The following is a 27,522-nucleotide window of genomic DNA, read 5'->3' as shown; positions in this document are numbered from 1 at the left end:
TTGTAATTGGTTTTGGGCTATTAACTGTATGATTTATTTTGTGGCTACCTATTGCAATTAGTTTTTCCCGGATGGTTACAAATGAAGTTTGCTCTCTAAAATCAACACAAACCAAATAAAATCTAATCAATACACAAACAATGAAACAAATATCCTCTTTCTTGAAAAGAAAATTACATATTATATTATAAAAATAAATTATTTTTCACTATTACCAAAAGATAGAACTTCATCACCTGTTCTTTTCTTCCAACAAACATCCAATTAATTTTCTTATATTATCAATACATGTGTTTTTATTTTGCAGTCTATCTTATACTCCTTCCGTCCATTTTAGTTGTCGTATTTCTCTTTTATGCATCTTTTTAGAAATTATTAATAAAGGGGCTTTTTGACTACTATACCTTTATTTAATAGAGTTAATACCCTAAAACTCGTCTAAACTATACAACCTTTGTCAGTTGCCTACCTAAACTATCACATGTCCCCGAAAAACCCCTAGAACTATATTTCCTTTCAACATATGGCCGAGAAGGGTCGTTTGGCCTATTTGACCTTTGTTCGGGATACTACTACAGATACTCCTGCGTTAGATTCAATGTCGGTGATACAAGAATTATTTCGATTTATTTCCTACTGAACTACCATGTATGCCGCCGGATCAGGAATTCAGGATATCGATTTCGGCATTGATTTGGTGCCAGGCACCCAGCCTATTTCTACTTCGCCTTATCGCATAGCTCCCAAAGATCTGAGAGAGTTAAATCAACAACTTCAAGAGTTGCTTGAGAAGGGGTTCATTAGACCTAGTGTGTCACCTTGGGACGCACCGGTGTTATTTCTGAACAAGAAGGATGGGAGTATGCGGATGTGCATTGATTGCCGCAAGTTGAACAAAGTCACCATCAAGAATAAGTACCCATTTCCGCGCATTGCTAACTTGTTTGACCAGTTACAGGGTACCGGGATGTTCTCTAAGCTCAACTTGAAATCTGGGTATCATCAGTTGAAGATTCATGTTTTGGACGTTCCGAAGACGGCTTTCCGAACCAGGTATGAGCACTATGAGTTTTAAGTGAAGTCCTTCGGCTTGACTAACACCCCGGTGACGTTTATAGATTTGATGAATCTGGTGTTCAGGCCGTATCTTGAATCCTTTGTCGTTGTCTTCATTGATGACATATTGATCTACTCGCGTAGTATGGGGGAGCACGAGCAGTATTTGAGGTTAGTGCTTCAGACCTTGCGGGAACAGAAGCTATATGCTAAGTTTTTCAAGTGTGAGTTCTGGTTGGATTTTGTGGCTTTCATGGGGTAACTTTTGTATCAGGTAAGGGTATTAAGGTGGATCCTAGGAAGATCGAGGCAGTCCAGAGTTGGACTCGTCCTACTACAACGACCGAGATCAGGAGTTTCTTGGGGTTAGCAGGTTATTATCATCGGTTCGTGGAGGGCTTCTCGTCTATTGCAATACCTTTGACTTGATTGACCCAGAAGGGTGCTCCGTTCAGATGGTTCAATGATTGTGAGGCAAGCTTTCAGAAGTTCAAGACAGCTTTGACTATGGCACCAGTTCTAATGTTGCCTTCCGGATCAGGGATGTATATTGTGTATTGCGATGCTTCACACATTAAAATCGGTTGTGTATTGATGCAGGAGGGGCGAGTTATTGCATATGCTTCATGTCAGCTGAAGCCCCACGAGAAGAATTACCCCGTACATGATTTGGAGTTAGCCGCGATAGTTCATGCTCTCAAGATCTCAAGGCATTATCTCTATGGGGTGTCCTGTGAGGTTTACACCGATCATCGCAGTTTGCAGCATTTGTTTAAGCAGATGGACCTTAATTTGAGGCAGCGCAGGTGGCTTGAGTTACTGAAGGACTATGATATTACCATCATTTACCATTCAGGCAAGGTGAATGTGGTTGCGGATGCCTTGAGCAGAAAGGCCGAGAGTATGGGTAGTTTGGCATTCATTTCGGCAGAGGAGAGGCCATTGGCTTTGGACATTCAGTCCTTAGCCAATAGACTTGTGAGGTTGGATATTTCAGATCCTAGTCGAGTTCTTGCATGTGTCATGACAGTCTTTGTTACTTGAGCGGATCAAGGCTCGTAAGTACGATGATCCGCACTTGCTGGTTCTTAGAGAGACAGTACTACATGGTGGTGCTAAGGAGGTTACTATCGGTGAGGATGGTGTTCTGCGACTCTAGGGTCGCCTATGTATTCCTAATGTTGATGGCTTGAGGGAGAAGATTCTTGTGGAGGTGCACAGTTCTCGGTATTCTATTCATCTGAGTGCTACGAAGATGTATTACGACCCGAGGCAACATTATTGGTGCCGGTGGATGAAGAAGGACATAGTTGAGTATGTGGTGAGATGTCTAAATTACCAGTAGGTTAAGTATGAGCACCAGAGGCCAGGTGGCCTACTCCAGCAGATGGTTATACCGGAGTGGAAGCGCATCACTATGGACTTCATAGTTGGGTTGCCGCGGACGTTGAGGACGTTTGATGTCGTTTGGGTCATTGTCGAAAGGCTGACCAAGTCGGCACACTTTATTACGGTGGTGACTACTTAATCTTCAGAAAGGTTGGCCTAGATTTACATTCAAGAGATTGTCCGGCTGCGTGGTGTGCCTGTTTCCATCATTTCTGATGAGGCCCTTAGTTCACTTCGCGTATTTAGAGAGCAGTACAGAGCGAGTTGGGTACCCGAGTAGAGCTCAGAACAACCTTTCATCCGTAGACCAGCAGGCAGAAGGAGCGGTCAATTTAGATTCTGGAGGATATGCTCACAACATGTATTATTTACTTCGGAGGGCAGTGGGATAGATTCTTGCCCTTGACCGAGTTTTCTTATAACAACAGTTATCAGTCCAGCATTGAGATGGCTCCATTTGAGGCTTTATATGGTCGACGATGCTGTTTGCCCGTCGGATGGTTTGATCCCGGCGAGGCTAGGTTATATGGCATGGATTTAGTAAAGGATGCCTTAGAGAAGGTAAAGTTGATTCAGGAACGACTTCGCACGGCATAGTCCAAGTAGAAGAGTTATGCGGGTCAGAAGGCGCGTGATTTATCGTTTATGGTGGGCGAGAAGGTTCTCTTGAAAGTCTCGCCGATGAGGGTATCATAAGGTTCGGAAAGAAGGGCAAGCTGAGTCCGAGGTTTATTGGCCCATTTAAGGTGTTGGGGTGAGTTGGGGAGGTTACGTATGAGATTTCGTTGCCTCCCAGTCTATCGGGAGTTTATTCGGACTTCCATGTGTCTATGCTCCTGAAGTACCATGCCGACATGTCCCATGTGTTAGATTACAACAAAGTTCAGCTAGATGAGAGTTTGGGTTATGAGGAGGAGCCAGTTGCCATTATTGACATGAAGTTTTTCCAGTTGACGTCCAAGAAGATTTTTGCGGTAAAGGTCCAGTGGAGCGGTCAACTAGTCGAGGAGGCAACTTGGGAGGCCGAGGAGGACATGCAGAGTAGATATACACACTTATTCAGCACTCCAGGTATGATTCTAGACCCGTTCGAGGATGAACGTTTGTTTAAGAGATTGATAATGTAATGACCCGACCAGTCATTTTGCTTTTTAGATTCCCATTCCCCTAATTAAGACTTTCCGTATGTGCTTTTACTATTTTATGACTTGCGGGGATGGTTGGTTTGGGTTTGGAAGGGTTTGGGTTGAAATCGGAACACTTAATTCCTTATTAGTGGCCTTAGATGACCAAGTTTGACTTGAGTCAATATTTTGAGTAAACGACCTCGGAACCGGGATTTGATGATACCAATAGGTTCGTATGATAATTTTGAACTTGGGCGTGTCTTCGGATCGAGTTTCAGGCAACCCAGGAGCGTTTCGGCGCTTAATGTTGAAAGTTGGCGCATTGAAGGTTTTCAAGTTCTTTAAATTTGGTTTGAAGTAGACTTTGATGTAATCAAGGTCCGTTTGGGATTTCGAGTCTGGAAAAAGATCCATATGGTAATTTATGACTTATACGCAAAATTTGGCGTCATTACGAATTGTCTAAGTATGATTCGACGCGTTCGGAGCTAGTTGAAGAAGTTTGAAGTTCATAGGTTGATTAATTTGATTTTGGGGTGCGATTCTTGATTTCGATATTGTTATACGTGTTCCGAGGTTTTGAGCAGGTCTGTATTATATTTATGGACTTTTTTTTGCAATTGGACATGTTTTCGGGTGGCTTGGGTATGTTTCGGACTGCCCGAAGCTAAGTTGAAGACTGCAAAAATTGCTGTTTTGGTTTCCTTCTTCGCGAACGCGTAGAAAGAGCCGCATTCGCGATGAAGGAATGGGGCTGGGTGGTATTTTTCCCTACGCGTTCGGGAGAGAGGGATTGTGTTAGCGGTGCTTTAGGCCACTGGCCTTCGCGTTCATGCTGAGGCCTTCGCGTTCGGGAAGTGTGAGGCTAACTGGTGAGGGGATCAGTTGATGGCCTTCGCGTTCGCGTTGAGGCCGTCACGTTCGTGATTGGCAGGGCAGCTAAGCCTTCGCGTTCGCGAGGCTGGTCTAGCATTGGCGAAGGGAATTTTTCCTGGGCTTGGCATTTTTCCTTCGTGATCGCGAGTGCCCTATTGTGATCGCGGAGAAGGAAACACCAGGTAGAAAATATTTTAAAGTGGGGACTTAGGCTTATTTTTCTCATTTCTCATTGTGTTGGCCGAATTTGGAGCTTCTTGGAGGGATGTTTTCATCAAGCACTATAAGGTGAGTGATTCCTAATTAATGTAAGTTAAATACATAGATTATGGGTAGATTTTAACATGTAAAAATGTGAAAATTTTAGGAGCTTGTTGAAAACCCTAGATTTTGATAAAAATAGGATTAAACCACGAAAATGATTATGGAATTGAGTAAAAATTATATATTTATATTCGTGAGGTTATGGGTAATATTTATTTGCGAAACTATCATGAATACGGGCGAGTGGGCACGAGGGTGAATTTTAGGAACCTTCCAAATTGGGTTGGGTAATTACTCTAGTGGTTAAATTCTGAACTTTTGAGCACTTATTGATTAGTTTATACGACTTTTGATTAGTTTCGGGTTGCTCGACTTCGTATGGGGAGTTCTAGTGAGGTTAAAGAGCCGGTTAATGGACATGAAAGTGAGGTAAGTCTCTTGCCTAACCTTATAAGAGAGAATTTATCCCCTTAGGTGTATTAATAATTGTGTGATACTTGTTGTGGGGAGCTACGTACGCACGAGATGACGAGAGTCCATACGTAGCTATATTCATGTTATATCCGGGTAGACTTAGATTCACATCATGCTTTAATTGTGCTATTTGTATCTATCCTGTGTATTGATTTCCTTGATTATGACTGAGATTGAGGATTATAATAAAGATACTGATTTAGCCTCTTACTTTGGAAAAATTGGGAAATATTTGATGAACTATGGATCTGTGTCTTCTCGACTCGCATGTACTTCTGATAGCGAGGTAAATTTCTCTACTCTTATGAGATTGGGCCGTTCACCTCGACAATACTGAGCACTACTATTCCTATGGGATCAGGCCATTCGCCTCGGCAACTTCGTGCTTAATACCTGAGACTGGATTTTGTTTGGTAACAGTTGAGTTAGCGCCTTCAAGGCCATTCATGACATGTTTAATGATTTGATATAGACTCATATGTGGAATTACTGTAACTACTTTTATTATTTATTTGTTTCGTTGCTACTTGTTGTACATACTCCATGTCTACTTTATGTATTTCTATTATTGTTTGACCACTAGTAAGTGTCAAGTGGACCCCTCGTCACTACTTCTTCGAGGTTAGACTAGATACTTGGTATACGTTATTTTTCGTACTCACACTATACTTCTGTACTAAATGTACAGGTACTACCAGTGGTCACATGGGCGCGTAGCCGTACTTCTACGGAGACTTAGTAGTGAGCTGCTTGCCTTGCTTCGATCTGCAGCACCGGAGTCTCCCTCTACCTTATTTATTATTTCTGTCTATTACCCTTCAGACAGTAGTTGTATTAGTTTTGTATATCATGCACTTGTGGTACCGGGTCTTGGGGCTTCTAGCATTTATGTACTGTTGTACTTATTATTACTGTCACTATGGTTGATGTATTTCTCACACTAGTATTTTTGAGAAAAGAGTACGTACGGTTGCATGAGATCTTACTTATTTCGTTCTTTAAAAAGAAAACTTTTGTTTTGAAAGTTAAAAAGGGATGACTAAATTGTAGGTTCACTTGTGGGCTTGCCTAACGGCAACGTTAGGTGACATTGCGACCTATTACGGATTTTGGGTCGTGACACTATGTATATAGGTGTAGTAGTTGAAGAAGAAGAAGAAGAAGAAGAAGAAGAAGAAGAAGAAGAAGAAGAAGAAGAAATGTGAGAAATCCACCAAGTACCTGTAAATAATGTATCAACCTTGTATAAAATAATGTATAAGAGGTATTTATACACTATTATATATTACTTATATAATATTATATAAATGAATCCTATTAATGGAGTTTTATGGGTTCTTCTTATTCCTTGGGCATCTTCTGAAATTCAACTCAAATCTAGCTTAAATCTACTCCAAAACACTTCAAATTTGAGTTTTGAACTCCCCTTGATGATCTCAATCAATTGGGACAACACTCAATCCAAATAACTAACAAAATCGAAAAATCCAATTTCTGAAATTGAATCTTCGAACGACCTTTAATGGTGAGTCTAAAAAAAATAATTCTTTTACGTAGTATTTTTTTCCTCTCATCTAAATAGTGGTTATCAACTTTGAACCTGGAAGGAGAATTGAAGAATAAATATAATGGTAGAGAAATTTTGGGGTGCAAAGTCGTGATACTGAGAGAATAAGAACGAAGAAAAGAAAAAAAAAATTAAATGAGGTAGGTTAACTAGTGAAAAGTAATTTTCAGATTATGTCCAACTTTGACCATATCAGGTAAGGACTTCAAAGGTGAGTCATTTTCTGATGGGCCGTTGGGCCAAGTGACAAGTGGCTTAAACAACTACTAATATTTATTAAAATAATATGATATACTTATTAAATTATATTTTATGTATAATATTAATTCTAACACTAGTACCTCATTATTAATAATGTTAATTTCTATGGAGAAAGTATTATTTTTCGACACAAAATCTTTGAGTACCTCATTAGTGTTAATTTTTGTTCGGAATATGTAGTTTTTCTTTTTCTTCCAAACAAACAAATACTCACAATATTGAAAAAAATTTCCCACCGAGGGTTACGACGAAGAGAACTGTCTTCGCCGCCGCCGGTAACTCCATAATCAACGGTAGGTTCCCGGGCTTTTGCCTTTCGATTACACAACACCTCCACCGCCGGTAACTCTATTTTTTTGCGAATACTCATTAGTTAAATTTTTGTTCCGATCAATCCAAGAGGTTTATACCTAAATTCCACCGGTTTAGTCTCTTTAGTTCTTTATCTTATGCAATAATTCTATTTAATCGGTCCAAATACAGCGGAACTGATACATATAATTTATACTCCCTCCATCCCGATTTATTTATGTAGACTTTTGAAACTTGTGTTCTAAAATGAGCCATAAATATTTGTGTGGCTATAAATTATTTTATTAAGGGTAAACGAAGCATTTTAAAGTTAAATTGTTATTAAATATGAAAATGTATCGTTCTTTTTGGGACCGACTAAAAAGGAAAAAGTATCACATAAATTGGAACAGAGGGAGTAGTTGATTGGTTGATCATATTTCTATCTATTAGATTCTTACATAAAATCATCTGTATTGTATTTGTAATGTGTTTGTGTGGGATTGCAACTATGTTTAGTTTTGAAGTTATAGAGAGGGAAATCAAGTTGCAGACAAACTTGCATTCATCAGTCACTCTATCCCTCATTCCCAACTGTTTCGAGTGTTTTCTGACCTTCCTCCTCAAATCAAGGGCCTCATGAACATGGATAGATGGGAATTGCCGGTATTTCGAAGGACTAGACTAAACAGAACATCCATTACCTTTGATCCTCCTTGACCATGCAGTCTTTAACAGTAGGGATAGACTTCATGGTAGTACTTTTTTTGAATAGGTTGGATCTACTTCTTCCAAGCACATAACTTGTGTAATGTTTCTCATATGTATTTACTTCTCATTTGTAAAAGTTGGCATCTGCTGTCATACAAGGGTGATCTAGGGAGTTAGCTAGGTTATCTATACTCCCTCAGCTCAATGTATCTTTGTTGGAGATGAATAAAATGCGCAGTTTATTTATAAAAAAATAAAATAAAAAAATGGAGATTTCAATGATTGGAATTATATAATTGCACATGTGAAAGCAAAATTCTTTGTTTGCGAGAAGGACTTTGTAGCTAATGGGGTAGTGAATTGGCTTCTCTCCTTTTTTTGATAACTCTGATGTTTGTGTCAGCTTGATCGCACATTGACTATTTTACCAGGCTCATGCATTCTCCAGTACAGTTACCGATAACTCTACCCATAAAAGCTTAGGCAGACGGAAAGAAATCACAAATCTTTTTGTCATTGCTATGCTTCGAACTCTGTCTCCCATGGTTTTCATTCTAGTTTCATCGGCTACTAGAACACACCCTTGGATGTTGAATTGGCCTCTCCTTTTAAAAAGGGTCTCTTTGCAATTGTTCTCATACTAATATGGTGGCACCTGTTGATTCTTCTGTTAGCAAGACGAAAAAAATTGTTTTTCTTGTTCTTACTTCTTAGGCGACCAAATCTAGTATTACAGACCATCCTTACATGCATAGACTGCTCGCTTTCTTCCCCCGTTCTTATCTTTTCACTTGCTTGCAATCATTGTTTTCAGTTGTATGGAAAATGGTTTCTCGTAAAGAACATAAAAATAAAGATATACAATAGTTTCTTGAATCTGGGAAGAAGAACTAAATTACGAAATGAGGTGGATTTGTACAAATTGCTGATATAGGTGCGATCAACCTAGAATGGGACGAGGTGAAAAATTGCTTAGAGATCCTTGATATGGGTAACTGCAGTTAACTATGAACCAGCATTGGACCTGTCAGTGACTTCTTCCTTCCATTGTGTCCTAGTTGTTTTTCAATAACATTTTCTGTTCAGTCAGCCCGCATCAATACTAAAAGCGTCTTATTCGTTGTGTGTGACATAGATATTTTGTTGCAAACTGTAAGATTTACTAAAATTTTGCTTATTTCTTTTTTGTTAATTTGGATGATGAAGTTTTATGTAAACTAGAAACCAGTCTAGTTGTCTCAATTTGATTTGCATGTTACTCTGCAAGTCTAAAATTTAACCATTTGGAATTGGTATATGCAACCAATATGATACTTGATATTACTGTGGTACATGTGCAAAGCAGGATTGGCTTTACTGTTGTACAAGATCTGTACCTGAAGTTTGTTACTTTATCCTAGGAATTTGTTTTTGTGTTGATTAATAATACATTCCCACTTAACAAGCTGTCCTTAATGCTACAGATGGATTCTGAAGCTAATGAAATGCAACACAAGCAAGAACGCTTGAGAACAAGGTGGACACCCTCCCTGGACAAGGTCTTTGCTGACCTTGTTGTTGAGCAGATTAAGCTGGGGAACCGGCCGAACAATGTATTTGATAAGAAAACATGGAATTACATACGTGATGAATTCAATAGACAGACCAATCTTAATTTCAATAATAACCAGCTAAGAAAGCACCTTGATGTGTTGCGTACTCGTTACTGTAACCTTAAATCTGCTTCTGATCAAAATGATGCTTTGGACGATTCTTGCTACATTGGTTTTGACCTTTGGGAAGACATTGGGGTATTTCTCTCTCTTTTTTTGTATATTTGCTTGTATTTTCACACACACACACCCTCGCCCCACAGTTTCCTAACAGTTCAATGGAAACAGGCTCAGCCGAAGCCTGAATCAAGCAAACCCAAGGAGTGCCCTATCTATGAGCAGCTGTGCACAATATTTGCTGACTCGGGTGCCGTTGGGAAGTATGCCCAATCTAGTCACTATGAAGGGCTGGACAAATCTGCTGGGCTAGATAGCTCATTTAAAGAAACTAGCAACTTGGCTCCTGTAAATCCTTCATCGCCAACACCTTTACACAGCGCTGCTACTTCACAACAAACTACAACAAGGAATGTAGCTTGTAAAAAGAGGAAGTGTTCATCAGATATAGTTCCTGCTTCTGACCAGAGCTGTGGGGATAAAGAGATAATTGATTCTATGGCAGAAGCGATGCGGGAGATGATTGCTGCTTCAAAGTTGCAGACAGTTGTTATGCCGCAAGTTGATGGAAGATTTTCAATCCATAAATGTGTCAAAGCGTTGGATGAGATAGAAGGCATTCCAGACCATCTTTATTATGCAGCTTTGGATCTATTCGACAATCCCAGTCTAAGGGAGATGTTCGTTTCTCTTAACAGCAGCAGCATACGACTGACATGGTTGCAGGGAAAATGTGCTAATCTTGCTTCATTTATCTAGCATTGACGCCTTGGTTTACAAGTTTAGTGGCAGATACCCATTTTAACTAGCAAAGATTTTAGTGGAAAATGGATATATAAATTCCTATAGCATGCTTGTAATTACCAGCACGGGACGAGTAAATACATTGTAGTTAAGTTAGCAGGCATACATTTGGGGTTGTGGTCAAGGCATTGGTGGTAATGGCTACGGAAACCAAGGCTTTACATGTTCGTAATGCCACTAAGCAAGTTAGCCATTCTATTTTCTCTTGTAAGGAATGTTTTGAATGGAAGCTTTTTGTACTTTTGAATGAGATGTTGCAGCTACATTTTTCATGCATTACAAAGGGGGCATGCTTTAAACTCCTTTCTTCTGTTTTTAACAAAGATCTTATTTCTCTCACTTTGTCTTTGTTGCTATGGCAGTGGTATTGCAAGAATGCCTCATTAAGAAAGTAATTATTTTAGGAAACTCATTCTAGACTGTATTATCCGATTAATGCCTTAAGGACTAAGGGGATAATAAAGGTTCATGCTTTTAAGGAATGAAATAAACGATTTTGCCTGCAATGGGAAAGAAGATAGTAGCAGATGTGGAAATCAGAAGATTGCAGTAGAGGCTTGAACGATATAATTTGTTCAAATCCCGTGTAAAGACACTTGGACAGCGTTGTCTTTGGTGGCTTAGCTAGAAATCATGACTCGTGAGTATACCAAAATTATGGGTTGAATGATAGAGAAAGGTACAAGGAAATGTGAGCATTATTGAGAAAAGAATCAGATAGGATAAAACCTTCAAAGTTTTGTGATTAGCAATAAGGAACAACCCTAACCACTTGTTCTAAAGTTTTCGAGTTTGGAATTTGTCAGCAGATGGTCTGCTCTGCTTATTTTCGTTGATAAAATCAAAGGTCACCAACATTGCAGCAAAAGATACCTTATTTTGAACTGGTGCAATAATCACATTTGAATGCTAATAAACATGCAAATTTTGCTCTACAATGTGGATTCAAATTCAAAAAAGGTGTAGCATTTTCTGCAGATTATTCGACTAATGCTTCTTTTGCAATTATTATTTTGACTATTACAGAGAAGTAGCGCCACTAATAAACATTTCTGTGAATTCATGAATGACCAGAAGCATCCACAGGCCACAGTTACATCTTATTCAATAACAGGCATTACTGCTACTTCTCATCTTCTTACACATAAAAAGTCATATAAACAGCGCCTTATAGAGTTGCAGGAGTGTCTGTTAATGGCACCATAGGGACATTAAACGTTGTAATATGGTGCAGAACAAGTACTCCAATTTGAAACAAGCCTATCTGATGTTCCAGGCAAGTTTCGGACGTTAACTTCAAGAGGCAGCATCCTGTATTCGATATTTAGCTCCCGGAAAATATTGATCATTCCATCGATCAATGAGGATCTTCTAGTCCACCTCTGCGTCATATCTTGATGGTTCATTTTGTGCCGCGGCCAAACTGTCATTACTAATCTGTTCATATCTTGTACATCCTTCACAAAAATTACTGGCTTTGAGTACCAATACTTATCATGACTTTCTATATACCTGTTTCAAGAAGCCAAAGAAACAATGAGTCAGATAGCAATGTAGTTCAGTCCTTTAGCCAGTGGCGAATTCTGGATTTAGAGTTAAATGGTTTTGCTCTTCTATGTGCCAAGTTGTTTAAAAAGGGCAGTCCGGTGCACTAAGCTCCTGCTATGCGCCGGGTTCAGGGAAGAGGCTATTTCCACGGCTCGAACCCGCGACCTCCTGGTCACATGACAGCAACTTTACCAGTTACGCCACGGCTCGAACCTGTTGTTTAACACATATATATAGACCGAGCTAAACGCAATGGGTTCTGTCAAACTCGCTGAGATCCGCCACAGCCTTGAGCTATAGAAAGTAGCAAAACACATGAAATTTATCCACATACCTCTTTATCTTTTCCTTCATAGTGATAATCTTGTCCCAGGGAGTAGAAATGTGAATAGAGAACTCAATTTGATCTGCCATATCACCACTGCGGTTATAATTACCAATGGCCTTAGTAGCTAAAATGTAGTTAGGGTATGTAACCTTTTGGAAGTCATATCTCTCAAATACAGTTGTTAGAATATTCACCTCCTCTACAACCATCTGTATTGAAACATGCATAAATGAGCAGGTAGAAAAATGAAAAACATGGGGCAGTAAAAATGATGCTTGCCTGCACTCCATCTACTTCACAACGATCACCCACGTCGAATGGGTGCATTATAAACAGAAATATGATTGCCTCAAATACTGTCCTGCAGGTGTTTCCGAAGATGAATCCCATCACGAGCAGCTGGGAGCTTACAAGCACGAGAAGATGACTTATTTGAATCTCAAAAAGGAAAAGCCAGAGTATCAAAATGAGCAAGGACACAAGTACGTTCATCAAACGATGAAGTTCCTCCACTGCTGTTTTTGCATCATTTAGAGAACATAGAATATATCTCCTTTCCTTGAATGCCTCAACCTTAAAATGGAAAACATTAAGGATATTGGCATGATTACAGCAGTAAAACAACTCTAGTGTAAAACTAATAGGAACATATGTATAATCAGTTTTCAACTTGACCTCATGGTAAAACTAGAACTCACCATCCAATCGATGAAATATTGTTGATCGATACGTGCTTCTTCTTCTCTTCCTTCAAATAGATCAATGCTCTTCAAAGCTTTTTCTTGTGCCACAAAGCATTTCAAATCCTCCAGTCCAATACACCTTTTTGACATGGAAACTTCAGTGAACAAAGTCTTACTCCCTCCGGTTCATAATAAGTGACTTTTTTACCTTTGACACATCCATTAAAAAAATACAACTCCAAGAAAAAATAAGTATTGCGACTAAAATACCCTTAATAATTTGCATCAGCAGTTATAGTAGCACTTACCATAACTTTATTATACTCCAACTTTCGGTGGCACTTATCGAAGCAACATATAAACCTCTCAAATTCACTCCTTCATTTATAAGACTCTTGATTAGCCTCGAAGAAACCATAAGTGAGCCTCATAAATCTAATTATATTAGTGGCAATCAGCTTGAGAAGGTGATAAAAATGTGAGGAAGTTATTCTCACGTCATAGTGCACATCAATTGTTGAACATATTTAATGTTATCATAAAAAATTGGAGTAAATTAAAAGACCTTCTACGGATAAGTAAATAAGGGTAAATTTGAAAAAATAAAGTGAATTCCTTCTTGATCACGTAAAAGGACACTTATTTCGGACCAAAATAAAAAGGTAAAAAGTCACTTATTATAAACCAGAGGGACTAACAGCTAAACAATACTTGCTCCGGTTTACACCATCAGGCTTGAAAGGTATGTAGAGTACAAAAAGCTTAACTATTCTAGTTCTTGTATCATGTAAGCATGTAGCAAGTTCTAATATAAATGATCTTACAACAGAGAAATAAAGCATATTGCACTAGGAGAACAGTTGAGCTTAATCAAACAAATTAAAAGTTATAAAGTGTGTAAAACTTACTCAGATCCCTTAGCGACTTTCTTGAATATCTTCCGAGCTAGCTTTCTAGCATTGCGACAAGATGATTCCTCATCCTCTTCATCACTTAAATCAGAAAAATCTTCGTCCATAGTTGAAAGAGTTGGGATAAGCCCTCCTTGAACTAGCCTCTTTACACTCTTCTTTCCCAAGTTAGACATATACATTCTAGTCCATTTTTGTAAACAATTATTCGAGCGTTTCTGGCTCTTTTTTCCAGCAAATCCCCATGAAAAGTAATTAGTACTACTAATATTCTTGGCCTCTGTTACATTCCTCATCTCACCCTTTTCACCATTTAGGGAGTCTGATAAGCTTTTTATCACATATTGTTTGACAAGATACTGTGTGATTCTTTTGAAAAACTTCTTATTGTGAAATGATGAAGCAAGAATCTTAACAATAATTACCTTCATAAACCAGACCAAGGTAGCCACCAATATGCAGAGCAGACTTTTCGTCAGATAACGTAATACTTTGCTTTTCCTCTCGTAAGCCATCTTTTCTACTACCAAGAAATGCCAAGCAATCACGATTAGAACTACCCACAGGCAATTCTGAAAAGCCTTTTTGAGTCCATACACAAAGTAAAGAACCCTCAGCCTCTGTAAAAAACCACGTTCGATACAGAAAACTATAGCTCGTACACCCCAACCGCAGAGTAAATGGCCTGATATGATCACTGATAAGAAAATTTCCCACTTCCACAATGGAAGATCCCATAGTTTTAGTTCCTTCAGTTTAGAAACTGAGAAGGTACAGGCTAACGCCATCAGAGTCAACACGAGACTCACCAATTGCAGAACTGTCCACAAACTTAACTTCTTAGATGTGGATTCCTCAAAAAAGTCTTCATCTATGAACCAATCTTCATCTTGCTCCTTGCTGCTAACTTTTCCCAATCTTGTATATACTCCCACACTATGTCTTCAAGCCTGGACTTCTTACTTTTAACGAGCAGCTTTGAGTTTCGTCGAGATGTCCCTTTCTTACGGACCTCGGACATATCTGCCCTTGGTGTGCACTCTATGCCCGTCTTTGAGTTGGACAAGTATGAATCACGCTCATATTTAGGTTCAGCGCCAAGTTCAACAACCACTTCGTCAGGGTTATGGACGCTTGCACCAGTTGACCCTTTCATTTCATATAAGGAAGTTGATCAAATGAGTAGGCCTTCATATGTGTGCTTTGAGTAGGATAACTTAAATAAGGACACGTTTTATTAACCATAGTTAGCACTTAAAAGAATCTCATCATCTGTCTTGAAAAGCATCTTTTCCACCTAAAAGGCTGGGAACAGTGAGAGTGAAGTGGAATTTTATTTTGAAATAGGTACTTATCTTGATGATGTTCATATCCATTTTCATTGAACGTCACAAGTTATCCTGGGATACAGCTGCTAAGGAATAAAACCAGGCAGAAGAAATATTTATCAGATTCTGCTGCTAGAAATATTTGTTCCAAAGAGGTGATCTACGGTTAATGATGAGCACATTGTGTGAAAAAGTTTTCATACATTGTGCCAAGAGAATGTTGACCAGAATCTGTGCAACATCTTGACTTGCCAGTGCTTGATGTGCACACTGGAACAGGACAAATCATTTAGAACCATAGTACAGAGAAATGTAAGGATGCTTGGAACTGTATGATGATGATGCTCAAGTTATTAACAGATACATCAAGGGTTATGGTGCGATAGTTGAGACCCCTCCACCTTTAACCAAAGGTCTCGCATTCGAGTTGGAAATAGAGAACCTCTTGGCAAAGAGCACTTTAACCCTTACGGCTTGTTTGGATGGTTGTTATGTATCGTTTCGTAATGTATCGTATTGATGTATACAATGTTTGGATATATTGTATTGTTTGTCGCCGTTTAATAATGTCATGCACCAATAATATAAAGAATAAACTTGCAATATTATAAATAAAAAAAGTAAGGTACGAGATAATATTATTATATAAAAAGGTCGGGTAAAGGATAAAATAGGATTATTTAATAATTAAAAAGGGCAAGATAAGAGAAAAAACTAAGGAAACGACGCAATTACACCAAATCGGTCGTTTCATAAAGTAGCACTTTTCGTTGTCCCAATAAAATTTAAGTAACAATCAAAACAAATATTGTATTTAAAGTAACAATACGATACAATACAACAAGTAACAATCATCCAAACAAACAAGCTGTTAGTGGGCCTACCTGACATTAATTCATATTAGCAGGACCAATGAGTTTCAAATATCGGATGCCTAAAGCCAAAAGAGACAAAATAAGTATTTAACCATTGTCAAGACACAGAATGTAATTCAGAAGCTTAGTCACACCGTTTTGTTGTCTCAATTATGTCCATAAATCAAGAACTAAGAAAGGAAGGGGAATATTTAGTACAATAAAAAGTTACCCCTTTAAAAGTGATATTAACAAAAAAGGATGGTGCATATATTCACAGTTCCCATCTCACTGTCTAATCGAGTGAAGTGCGGAGAGAACAAGTTCATTATACATTAGTTCCCTGCTCAACGTTCTAAAATTAAAGTTGAAAATATTATTTTGCATATCTAAAGTACCTGTAAAAATAACACGAGAAAAACATGAGTGGATTAATAATAAAATCAACAAATCCCAATCTTGGCTTAAAGAATTATCCTCCACAGAGCGGATATATATTGAAGGTAGCAGGTGTAAGATAAACTCTGCATCTCCTGACTTAAAATTTTTAATCCGCCTCTCGATTCTTCGGAGCAAAAGGGATAGTAAACTATGCTAAAATTGCAGAAATATGACACCATAAGGGTTGATCTTGAATTTTTGTCCCCCGCTTGTCCCATGAATAAAAGTTTTTGAACTTGAAGATTTGTCATGGGGCAAGCAGGTCAAAAGTTCAAGACAACCCACTTCCGAGGCCTTTTTTGTAAATCGCCCTAATAATATTATTGCTTGACAAGTTAAATATTCTTTTGAATAATTTCTAAGATATATCTTTATCCAAAAAGAGTGAAAAATCAATATCTAAATCAATACCAAAAATTGATTATGTTATCCCTTGAACTCCAAACCTCATTATTCTATTTGAAAGTACCTTTTCTTCCCTTTTGTATATTTGGACATGCGTCAACCTTTTAATTTTTGAGACTCTAGCCAATGGCCAGAAAATTATTCAAAGAACAGTCAGAAAGAAAACTTCAGTCATTTCATGAATCTATTTCCCACTTCTCCTTCCTGCTACCATTTTTTGTCGAAGGAACAATATTTCCAAATTTGAGAAACGAAAACAGGATAGAACAGAAATTGGAAACTGCACCACAAACAGCAATATGGCTCCAAGAAAAAGTTACCATACCTCAGTGTTTAGACCAAACCACAGTAGTTTACCATGGTTAAGTATAAAATTGAGGTAAAAATGGTATTATAATCAACAATTGCTAAGTAATACCAGTGTACGTAAAAATACATGTCATGTATTCTTTGATTGGTATAAACATCCGGTGTGAATAAATTTTTCCAAATAAGAGAACTTTCGGCGCGATATCAAATAAATCAAGAAAGCCTCAGCTTCATTGGAATGGTTCTTTGAATATTAATTCGACTAAAGACAACTAAGAGAAGACGAATTGTGCTCATATATGGCTAATTAGTTTGGGGTTGATGTTTAGTTAATTAATTGATTAGATTAATCTTTCTAAAGAAAATTATAAAACCAGAGACATGCCTTACGAAGGTCTTGTTGTGAATTGTGATCATTCACCACAAACAACTCAATCCTTTCATACACACTTGATATAGTTGTTTACCCGAAAAACGGATAGAGTTGAATTTGTACGTAGTTTTAAGGATATGTGATATAGTCTGATACAAATCGTAGAGATAAATAGAAATACCAAATATGTATTGCAAAAGAATACAAAAATAAACAAGGTTGAAGAGAAGATGATTTTTAGGACTAAGCACAATGAATCAACTAATGAAGCTTAAAAGAATAATCCTTAGATATTAGAGAATATGGTGCTTGAATTACAATGTAAGTAAAAAACTGCCTTCTACAGAAATGTAGCCATCCTCTTTATAGTGGGGAATCCTACTTTAGATATAATTAAAAATACATAGTGGAGACTCCATGATAAATCAGCTTTTCCCTTATTCCCGCCGAGATTCTCTCCCTTAGTGTGTTTGCAACGGGCAACGACTCTTGTCTGTGGGCTCGAGCTCGATCGGCCTCGGTGCCGGTCGGTAGTGCTTCTAGAGCTCGATACAGACTCAGGATCAGGTGATGATTCGGACACGGTCCCGGTTGGCCTCTGCCCCTTAAGCTCGAAATCATCTCATCATAGTTCGATCCGTACCCGAGCTCGATGATGACTTCGAACTCGGTGTTTGACCTATATCTGGAATCCGAAGCTTGTTTGTACCATCTTCGAAACCCATCTCGATATTACGAAGTCTTTCTTCAATACATTATATTTCGACCTTGATCAATCGTACGAAGACCGAAATCTATTTCGGCCGTATACAGATAGTCCCCTCGTTTCTCGAAAAGGATGTGGTAAGAAACGATATTATTCCTCAATGGCTCGATTGGATTATAAGCTGACGTTCACATTGGGCTCGATCATGACGCACGTGATAGCTGTCCCGTCGATTTAGTTTTTCAAGGTATTTAATGTATGTCAGACGGCGGTCGGCCACCGCTGATATTGAACTGCCATTGCTTTAATCTATAAATAGCCCTTCCTTTTACCATTTACCACTTTTACATCTTCAATCTTCCAAATTTTCCAAGTTCTTTTTCGTACCCTCTGAGTTTATTCACAAATTTGTGATTCCTCTTTGCAAAAGCCCTTCTTCAAAATTACCAAATCTTTGTCACTTTCTTCTATTCTTGACCTTTAAATTCGAAAATGGCGAAAATATCACAAACCATTCCTCAGAAAGAGAAAGCTTCATCTTCACAGTCTGCCGCCGGTGAAACACCGGTAGAGCCACGACCTGAGGAGTATGTTCCTGGGGCGTGTGTTCTTACCTCTGATTTTAAGGTCGATAAAGGCTCGTCGGTTTCCGGTCGATGTGAGCCAGTATCGAGGTACATGTGTTCGATAACCGAGAGGCACCTAAAACAGCTGAAAAAAATATTGCAATTAGGAGGGTAAAGAAATAATAATCCCTTCTTCTGACGAAGATATCACCACTTACGTGAAAGGTTTTTTAAGTGTGCATACTTACCATTTCATGTTAGGTCCCCTCAATTATGTTATTATTGACTTCTACTGTTAATACCAAATAACCCTAGGTCAGGTCCATCCTTCTTTTTGGCAGATCATTATTTTGATTCGATACTTTGTGAACAAAATCGAGGGGATGTCGTTCACCCTCGACCATCTCATCCGTTTGTACCGTCCTTGCCTTTTTCGAGGAGGGTTAATAAAACTTCAGTGTCGGGATACCAAGGCTCTGTTCTCGAACATTGACGAGGACAGGGATCGAGGCTGGATGGGCAGGTTCGTTCGAGTAAGGACTTCGGACCTAATTCCAACTGAAAAGATGCCTTTTCCCGAGGAGTGGAATATGAAACGTAAGTGTGATTCTGCTGTTACTTCCTCCTATTTTGCCCTTTCATTTTTTTTCTCACTGATATTCCTCTTTCTGTGATACAGCAGTTCCCTGGATACCCGGAGCAGTTCCCGATCTCAAGAACTGGGTACGAGCTTTAGCTTCGACCTCCATATACGCCGAGCGCTCATGGCGTGATTTGTCAAAGGGCCGATGGGAGGCAAAAAATCATGGTAAGCCCATTTCTCGTACCTTTTGGTAGTTCGAACGAGACGCTTTCCATATACTTTAATAACATTTCCCATATGTATGTGTGGGTAAAAATGTAATTTTGAGGCCCTCGTCCATCGAGGAAGAGGCTTCGGCCTCTGTCCCAAAGCCGGTGAAAGATAATAAGAGGAAAAGAGCCTCCGTTCCCGAAGATCCAAAATCGAAGAAGAGGACGGCTCGTAAGCCGAACAAGAATACCATTCTTTTGACCGTAGAATCAGTTATACGTCTAAGGGATGAAGACGAAGAAGAAGAAAACGATGGGTCCGCGCTGGCGGCCCGAACGAAGAAGACCACCAACGTTCCACAGGTAGCTGGATCGATGGTGGTTTATAAGAATTTGCCTCGAACTGAGGATATATCGGAGAAGGATTCGGGCGGAGTCCTTGAGATGTTGGAGATCGAAGATGCTTCCCATCGAAGCCAACGAATGGAGATATGTCTGAAGGGGTTCTCCTCGAATCTCTTCGAACAGAAGAGAATGCTCTAAGTGATTCACTTGGGGCAGTAGCAATCGAAGACTGGCCCACCTTCCCTGCTTTTTTCGCAGAGGCGATTCGAGAAGCCCAAGCTTTGGGGGCCCTCGAACTAGACAGGCCTCATGATGGAGAGGATCCTTTTCGTGACCTGTTTACCAGTGTCGAGGATGCAACTAGTACAAGTGAGGCATCGGATCTTTTTTAAAGGGTGCAGCAGGCTTTGAATCAGGTAAGCCTTAAATTATTTTGTTGGCATTACCTTTATGTTTTCTTTTCTTTTCTAACTTCGTTTCTTCTTTCTTTGCAGGCCGCGGAAGTTCATCGAGAAGCATATTCTCGGTCCCGAACCGAGTTGCGTCGATATGAGGCCGATCTTCAACGGTTTACGGAGGAGAAGAACTCCCTTAAACTCCTCTTAGGGCAAAGGGCAGAGGAAATAAAAGACTTCCGAGCTGAATTGGCCAAGGCTTACCAAGATCAGACCAATCTGTCCGAGAAGGTAATGATACTTTTAAAAGCCTATGGGTTCGATACCAGAACGATGGCTAATCTTTCGGTCTCACAGCTGCAGCAGAAAATTGAGATGATCGGGAAACTCTGTGAGGAGGTTGATGTGATAAAAGCGGAGTCTTTGAAGTGGAAATAAGGTATAGACCGTTTTGCTGCAGAGAAAGAAGCTGCTCGAGCTCAATTATCATCGGCCGAAAACCAACTTCAAAGTATGAAGGAGAAAGGCTCGGTTCAAGCAAGAAGAATAAAGGAGCTCGAGGCTCGGTTGGCCTCTGAACTTTCCAAGCCGAATCTGACGCTGAAAAGGCAAAGGTCGATGCGGATGCACTCGTGGCCGTCTATCGGGCCGATGCTGAAGCTTCCCCGGTCCAAGCCAGAGAGGCAGCCGATACTCGAGCACATTGGGTCCCTGAACTTGCTAAGTGCCGATCTCGGAGGGAGACCCTCGAGGAAATCTATGCTCGAGGTTTCGACCTCGCTGAAGAGATAAAAAGGTCCAAAGAACTAGAAGCTGATGTTGAAGCCTTGGCTTCCGATGACGACGATGATGATAATGATAATGATGATAGGAGTAAGAGTGTGTCCGAGAAGGGGGGGAGCCCGGTGGAGAAGAGACCGCTCCCGGAGATAGCCAAGAAACTTAGCCCTTAATTTCTATGTTGTAATCAATCATGTAAACAATCTTGTATATAAAATATCTTTTTGTTTTACCAACTTGCTTCTGTTTTGTTTCCTGCCTTGTGAAGATTTTATTCATGCCTTATGAATGTTCTCACAAGGATTTAGGCAATTTGATCGAATTTGGACCTTGTAGCCTTTATAACCGAGTGGGCGCTTACTCAAGCTTGAAATAAGGTAGCATATAGGCTTAGTAGTCAAGTTGAGTGATTGTTCGAACTTGCAGTATGATGTAGCCCTTAGGCTTAGTAGTCGAGTGAGTGATTCAAAATCGAAGTAATATAGCCCGTAAGCGTAATGGTCGAGTGAGTGCTTACTCGAACTCGAAATAAGAATAGCCCGTGGGACTATTAGTCAAGTGAGTGATTCAAACTCGAAGTAATGTAGCCCGTAGGCATAATGGTTGAGTGAGTGCTTGCTCGAACTCGAAATAAGAATAGCCCGTAGGCTTATTAGTCGAGTAAATATTTTGAACTCGAAGTAATGTAACCCATAGATGTAATGGTCGAGTGAATGCTTGCTCAAACTCGAAATAACAATAGCCCGTAGGCTTATTAGTCGAGTGAATATTTCGAACTCAAAGTAATATAGCCTGTAGGCATAATGGTCGAGTGAGTGCTTGCTCGAACTCGAAATAAGAATAGCCCGTAGGCTTATTAGTCGAGTGAATGTTTCGAACTCGAAGTAATGTAGCCCGTAGGTGTAATGGCCGAGTGAGTGCTTGCTCGAACTCGAAATAAGAATAGCTCGTAGGCTTATTAGTTGAGTGAATGTTTCGAACTCGAAGTAATGTAGCCCGTCGAGTGAGTGCTTGCTCGAACTCAATCCTGTTTGCATAATAAATCTCGAAATAGAGGAATTTTTCTTTGATATAAGATATCGGTAAATAAGAGAACTTTCTTTTGCAAGTCATTATATATGTGTTCATGTTTTGCATCAGGGCTTGGGCCAACTACATGAGCATGATTTGTTTTGACCATCTGGCTCTTACAACGTTTCCTAGAACCCTGTTGTTACGAAATAACTTTCTTGCATCAGAACTTGATATATTTGAGGGCTAATGCCCCCTAGTATTCGAGGTCGATTGTAAAGAGGCCTCGGATACTGTCGAATTGTTTCTAAGTATAGCACGATCATTGGTTGCCTCATTAAAAACCTTACCAAAAAACCCATTTGGGATAAAACTGGTCTAAGGGAAAAAGAGTGCAACGCGTGCTTTCAGACCTAGGACTTCGTATTGAAGGATCCATCCTAGCTCCTGATCGGACTCCTGCAGGGGTTAGTTTCGAAACGTAAACGAATATGGGAGGGTCGTACCTTAACAGTAGTATCGTTCTAGGTGTGACACATTCCAATTGCTTGATAGTTGTTTGCCATTTATAATACCGAGCTTGTATGATCCTTTTCTGATATTTTTGAGAACCTGATATGGTCCTTCCCAGTTCGGTCCTAGTTTTCCTTCATTTGGATTTCGGGTACTGAGGGTGACTTTCCTTAGCACTAAGTCCCCGAGTTTAAAATGGCAAAGCTTGGTTCTTCGATTATAGTATCTTTCTATTCGTTGCTTTTGGGCGGCCAATTAGACTAGAGCAGCTTCTCATTTTTTATCCGATAATTCGAGGCTAGTGTTCATAGCCTCGTTGTTTGACTCTTCTATTGTATATCAAAACCTGGCACTGGGTTCCCCGACTTCGACTGGAATCAAGGCTTCAGAGCCATATACTAAGGAGAACGGGGTTGCCCCCATACTAGATTTTGATGTTGTTCAATATGCCCAAAGCACTTCGGGTAGGATTTCTCTCCATTTTCCTTTAGCATCGTTCAACCTCTTCTTTAGATTTTGAATGATAGTTTTGTTTGTTGATTCGGCCTGTCCGTTCCCACTGGGGTGATACGGTGTTGATAATATCCTTTTTATTTTGTAGTCTTCGAAGAATTTCGTCACTTTGCTGCCGACAAACTGTTTCCCACTGTCACAGACTATTTCGGTGGGTATCCCGAATCGACATACGATATGATCCCAGATAAAGTCTATAACCTTTTTCTCTCTTACTTTCACGAACGCCTGTGCTTCAACCCATTTAGAGAAATAGTCAGTCATAAATAAAATGAACTTAGCTTTACCTGGGGCCGATGCAGAGGGCCAACGAAATCCATTCCCCATTTCATGAATTGCCATGTGGATAGGACTGAGTGAAGTTGCTCTCCGGACTGATGGATTATTGGTGCAAAACTTTGACATTTGTCACATTTTCAAATAAACTCCTTTGCATCTTTGCCCATATCGATCAAATAATATCCTGCCCTGATTATTTTTCGGACTAATGAATCGGCACCGGAGTGATTTCCATAGGTGCCCTTGTGCACCTCACGTAGGATGTAATCGGTGTCTCCTTGACCTAAACATACTGCCAATGGTCCATCGAATGTCCTCCGGTATAGCGTTCCATCTGCAGCTAATGTGAATCGAGCAGCTTGTCCGTAGGGCCCTCGAATTTTTAGGGTCCGATGGGAGCTTTCCATTCTTTAAGTATTCAATATACTTATTCCTCCAATCCCAGGTTAAGCTCGTAGAATTTTCCTGGGCTTGGCATTTTTCCTTCGTGATCGCGAGTGCCCTATTGTGATCGCGGAGAAGGAAACACCAGGTAGAAAATATTTTAAAGTGGGGACTTAGGCTTATTTTTCTCATTTCTCATTGTGTTGGCCGAATTTGGAGCTTCTTGGAGGGATGTTTTCATCAAGCACTATAACCGAGTGGGCGCTTCTGTTTTGTTTTACCAACTTGCTTCTGTTTTGTTTCCTGCCTTGTGAAGATTTTATTCATGCCTTATGAATGTTCTCACAAGGATTTAGGCAATTTGATCGAATTTGGACCTTGTAGCCTTTATAACCGAGTGGGCGCTTACTCAAGCTTGAAATAAGGTAGCATATAGGCTTAGTAGTCAAGTTGAGTGATTGTTCGAACTTGCAGTATGATGTAGCCCTTAGGCTTAGTAGTCGAGTGAGTGATTCGAAATCGAAGTAATATAGCCCGTAAGCGTAATGGTCGAGTGAGTGCTTACTCGAACTCGAAATAAGAATAGCCCGTGGGACTATTAGTCAAGTGAGTGATTCAAACTCGAAGTAATGTAGCCCGTAGGCATAATGGTTGAGTGAGTGCTTGCTCGAACTCGAAATAAGAATAGCCCGTAGGCTTATTAGTCGAGTAAATATTTCGAACTCGAAGTAATGTAACCCATAGATGTAATGGTCGAGTGAATGCTTGCTCAAACTCGAAATAACAATAGCCCGTAGGCTTATTATTCGAGTGAATATTTTGAACTCAAAGTAATGTAGCCTGTAGGCATAATGGTCGAGTGAGTGCTTGCTCGAACTCGAAATAAGAATAGCCCGTAGGCTTATTAGTCGAGTGAATGTTTCGAACTCGAAGTAATGTAGCCCGTAGGTGTAATGGCCGAGTGAGTGCTTGCTCGAACTCGAAATAAGAATAGCTCGTAGGCTTATTAGTTGAGTGAATGTTTCGAACTCGAAGTAATGTAGCCCGTCGAGTGAGTGCTTGCTCGAACTCAATCCTGTTTGCATAATAAATCTCGAAATAGAGGAATTTTTCTTTGATATAAGATATCGGTAAATAAGAGAACTTTCTTTTGCAAGTCATTATATATGTGTTCATGTTTTGCATCAGGGCTTGGGCCAACTACATGAGCATGATTTGTTTTGACCATCTGGCTCTTGCAACGTTTCCTAGAACCCTGTTGTTACGAAATAACTTTCTTGCATCAGAACTTGATATATTTGAGGGCTAATGCCCCCTAGTATTCGAGGTCGATTGTAAAGAGGCCTCGGATACTGTCGAATTGTTTCTAAGTATAGCACGATCATTGGTTGCCTCATTAAAAACCTTACCAAAAAACCCATTTGGGATAAAACTGGTCTAAGGGAAAAAGAGTGCAACGCGTGCTTTCAGACCTAGGACTTCGTATTGAAGGATCCATCCTAGCTCTTGATCGGACTCCTGCAGGGGTTAGTTTCGAAACGTAAACGAATATGGGAGGGTCGTACCTTAACAGTAGTATCGTTCTAGGTGTGACACATTCCAATTGCTTGATAGTTGTTTGCCGTTTATAATACCGAGCTTGTATGATCCTTTTCTGATATTTTTGAGAACCTGATATGGTCCTTCCCAGTTCGGTCCTAGTTTTCCTTCATTTGGATTTCGGGTACTGAGGGTGACTTTCCTTAGCACTAAGTCCCCGAGTTTAAAATGGCAAAGCTTGGTTCTTCGATTATAGTATCTTTCTATTCGTTGCTTTTGGGCGGCCAATTAGACTAGAGCAGCTTCTCATTTTTTATCCGATAATTCGAGGCTAGTGTTCATAGCCTCGTTGTTTGACTCTTCTATTGTATATCAAAACCTGGCACTGGGTTCCCCGACTTCGACTGGAATCAAGGCTTCAGAGCCATATACTAAGGAGAACGGGGTTGCCCCCATACTAGATTTTGATGTTGTTCAATATGCCCAAAGCACTTCGGGTAGGATTTCTCTCCATTTTCCTTTAGCATCGTTCAACCTCTTCTTTAGATTTTGAATGATAGTTTTGTTTGTTGATTCGGCCTGTCCGTTCCCACTGGGGTGATACGGTGTTGATAATATCCTTTTTATTTTGTAGTCTTCGAAGAATTTCGTCACTTTGCTGCCGACAAACTGTTTCCCACTGTCACAGACTATTTCGGTGGGTATCCCGAATCGACATACGATATGATCCCAGATAAAGTCTATAACCTTTTTCTCTCTTACTTTCACGAACGCCTGTGCTTCAACCCATTTAGAGAAATAGTCAGTCATAAATAAAATGAACTTAGCTTTACCTGGGGCCGATGCAGAGGGCCAACGAAATCCATTCCCCATTTCATGAATTGCCATGTGGATAGGACTGAGTGAAGTTGCTCTCCGGACTGATGGATTATTGGTGCAAAACTTTGACATTTGTCACATTTTCAAATAAACTCCTTTGCATCTTTGCCCATATCGATCAAATAATATCCTGCCCTGATTATTTTTCGGACTAATGAATCGGCACCGGAGTGATTTCCATAGGTGCCCTCGTGCACCTCACGTAGGATGTAATCGGTGTCTCCTTGACCTAAACATACTGCCAATGGTCCATCGAATGTCCTCCGGTATAGCGTTCCATCTGCAGCTAATGTGAATCGAGCAGCTTGTCCGTAGGGCCCTCGAATTTTTAGGGTCCGATGGGAGCTTTCCATTCTTTAAGTATTCAATATACTTATTCCTCCAATCCCAGGTTAAGCTCGTAGAATTTATCTCAGCATGACCTTCTTCTATTACAGATCTCGAGAGTTGAACCACAGTCCCCGAGCTTATCTCGCCTTCCTCGACCGATGATCCCAAATTTTCAAGTGCATCAGCCTCACTATTTTGCTCTCGTGGAATATGCTGTAAAGTCCATTCTTTGAAATGGTGCAAAGTGTCCTGCAGTTTGTCCAAATACCTTTGCATTCTATCTTCTCGAACTTCGAAGGTTTTGTTTACTTGATTTACCACCAGCAAAGAGTCACACTTGGCTTCAATAACTTCTTCTCCCAAGCTTTTAGCTATCTCGAGACCTTCAATCATAGCCTCATACTCGGCCTCGTTGTTAGTCAACCTTGTAGTTTTGATAGATTGCCTAATAGTATTATCCGTGGGGTGGCTTTAAAGCGATGCCTAACCCGGACCCTTTCACGTTCGAAGCCCCGTCCGTAGAAAGGGTCCATACCCCCGATGTCGTATCCGATTTCAATAAGAGTTCTTTTTCGACTTCGGGTACGAGGGTCAGCGTGAAATCGGCCACAAAGTCTGCTAAAATTTGAGACTTGATGGTCGTACGGGGTTGGTATTCGATATCGTACCCACTGAGTTCAACGGCCCATTTGGCCAATCGGCTTGATAGTTCGGGCTTGTGCAAAATATTATGAAGCGGGTAAGTGGTTAATACGCATATGGGGTGACATTAAAAGTACGG

The 27,522-nt window shown here is 39.9% G+C and overlaps 2 protein-coding genes across 3 annotated transcripts; one reads left to right on the top strand and one right to left on the bottom strand.

The window, feature by feature from the left end:
- The first annotated feature begins 7,150 nt into the window (after positions 1 to 7,150).
- LOC107803267 (L10-interacting MYB domain-containing protein) lies at positions 7,151 to 10,805 on the top strand. Of its 2 annotated transcripts, none has more exons than XM_016626953.2 (3): positions 7,151 to 7,307; positions 9,480 to 9,806; positions 9,897 to 10,805. In XM_016626953.2, the coding sequence occupies exons 2-3, from the start codon at positions 9,480 to 9,482 to the stop codon at positions 10,482 to 10,484; spliced, it is 915 nt and encodes a 304-aa protein (XP_016482439.1). In that variant the 5' UTR covers positions 7,151 to 7,307; the 3' UTR covers positions 10,485 to 10,805. The 2 variants fall into 2 exon arrangements, with proteins under 2 accessions (XP_016482439.1, XP_016482444.1); XM_016626958.2 differs by having other exon boundaries at positions 7,185 to 7,356.
- Positions 10,806 to 11,444: 639 nt separating this feature from the next.
- On the bottom strand, positions 11,445 to 15,278 carry LOC107803257 (mechanosensitive ion channel protein 6). Its single transcript, XM_016626942.2, has 5 exons — positions 13,997 to 15,278; positions 13,104 to 13,227; positions 12,685 to 12,978; positions 12,412 to 12,614; positions 11,445 to 12,041 (listed from the first exon to the last, which is right to left on the bottom strand). The coding sequence occupies exons 1-5, from the start codon at positions 14,785 to 14,787 to the stop codon at positions 11,741 to 11,743; spliced, it is 1,713 nt and encodes a 570-aa protein (XP_016482428.2). The 5' UTR covers positions 14,788 to 15,278; the 3' UTR covers positions 11,445 to 11,740.
- Between the last annotated feature and the right edge of the window lie 12,244 nt (positions 15,279 to 27,522).

The sequence above is a fragment of the Nicotiana tabacum genome, chromosome 23 (genome assembly GCF_000715075.1).
Source record: "Nicotiana tabacum cultivar K326 chromosome 23, ASM71507v2, whole genome shotgun sequence".
In the NCBI taxonomy this organism is placed as follows: domain Eukaryota; kingdom Viridiplantae; phylum Streptophyta; class Magnoliopsida; order Solanales; family Solanaceae; genus Nicotiana; species Nicotiana tabacum.
This window is presented reverse-complemented; position numbering and strand designations above follow the sequence as displayed.

What these genes read in the sequence shown, in the direction of transcription:
- LOC107803267 (XM_016626953.2), top strand. Translation starts at nt 9,480, where the DNA reads ATGGATTCTGAAGCTAATGAAATGCAACACAAGCAAGAACGCTTGAGA. An exon ending in ACCTTTGGGAAGACATTGGG is followed by an intron (nt 9,807 to 9,896) that starts GTATTTCTCTCT and finishes CAATGGAAACAG; the next exon opens with GCTCAGCCGAAGCCTGAATC.
- LOC107803257 (XM_016626942.2), bottom strand. Translation starts at nt 14,787, where the DNA reads ATGGCGTTAGCCTGTACCTTCTCAGTTTCTAAACTGAAGGAACTAAAA. An exon ending in AAAGTCGCTAAGGGATCTGA is followed by an intron (nt 13,228 to 13,996) that starts GTAAGTTTTACA and finishes CATGTCAAAAAG; the next exon opens with GTGTATTGGACTGGAGGATT. An exon ending in ATGAAGGAAAAGATAAAGAG is followed by an intron (nt 12,042 to 12,411) that starts GTATGTGGATAA and finishes TTCTTGAAACAG; the next exon opens with GTATATAGAAAGTCATGATA.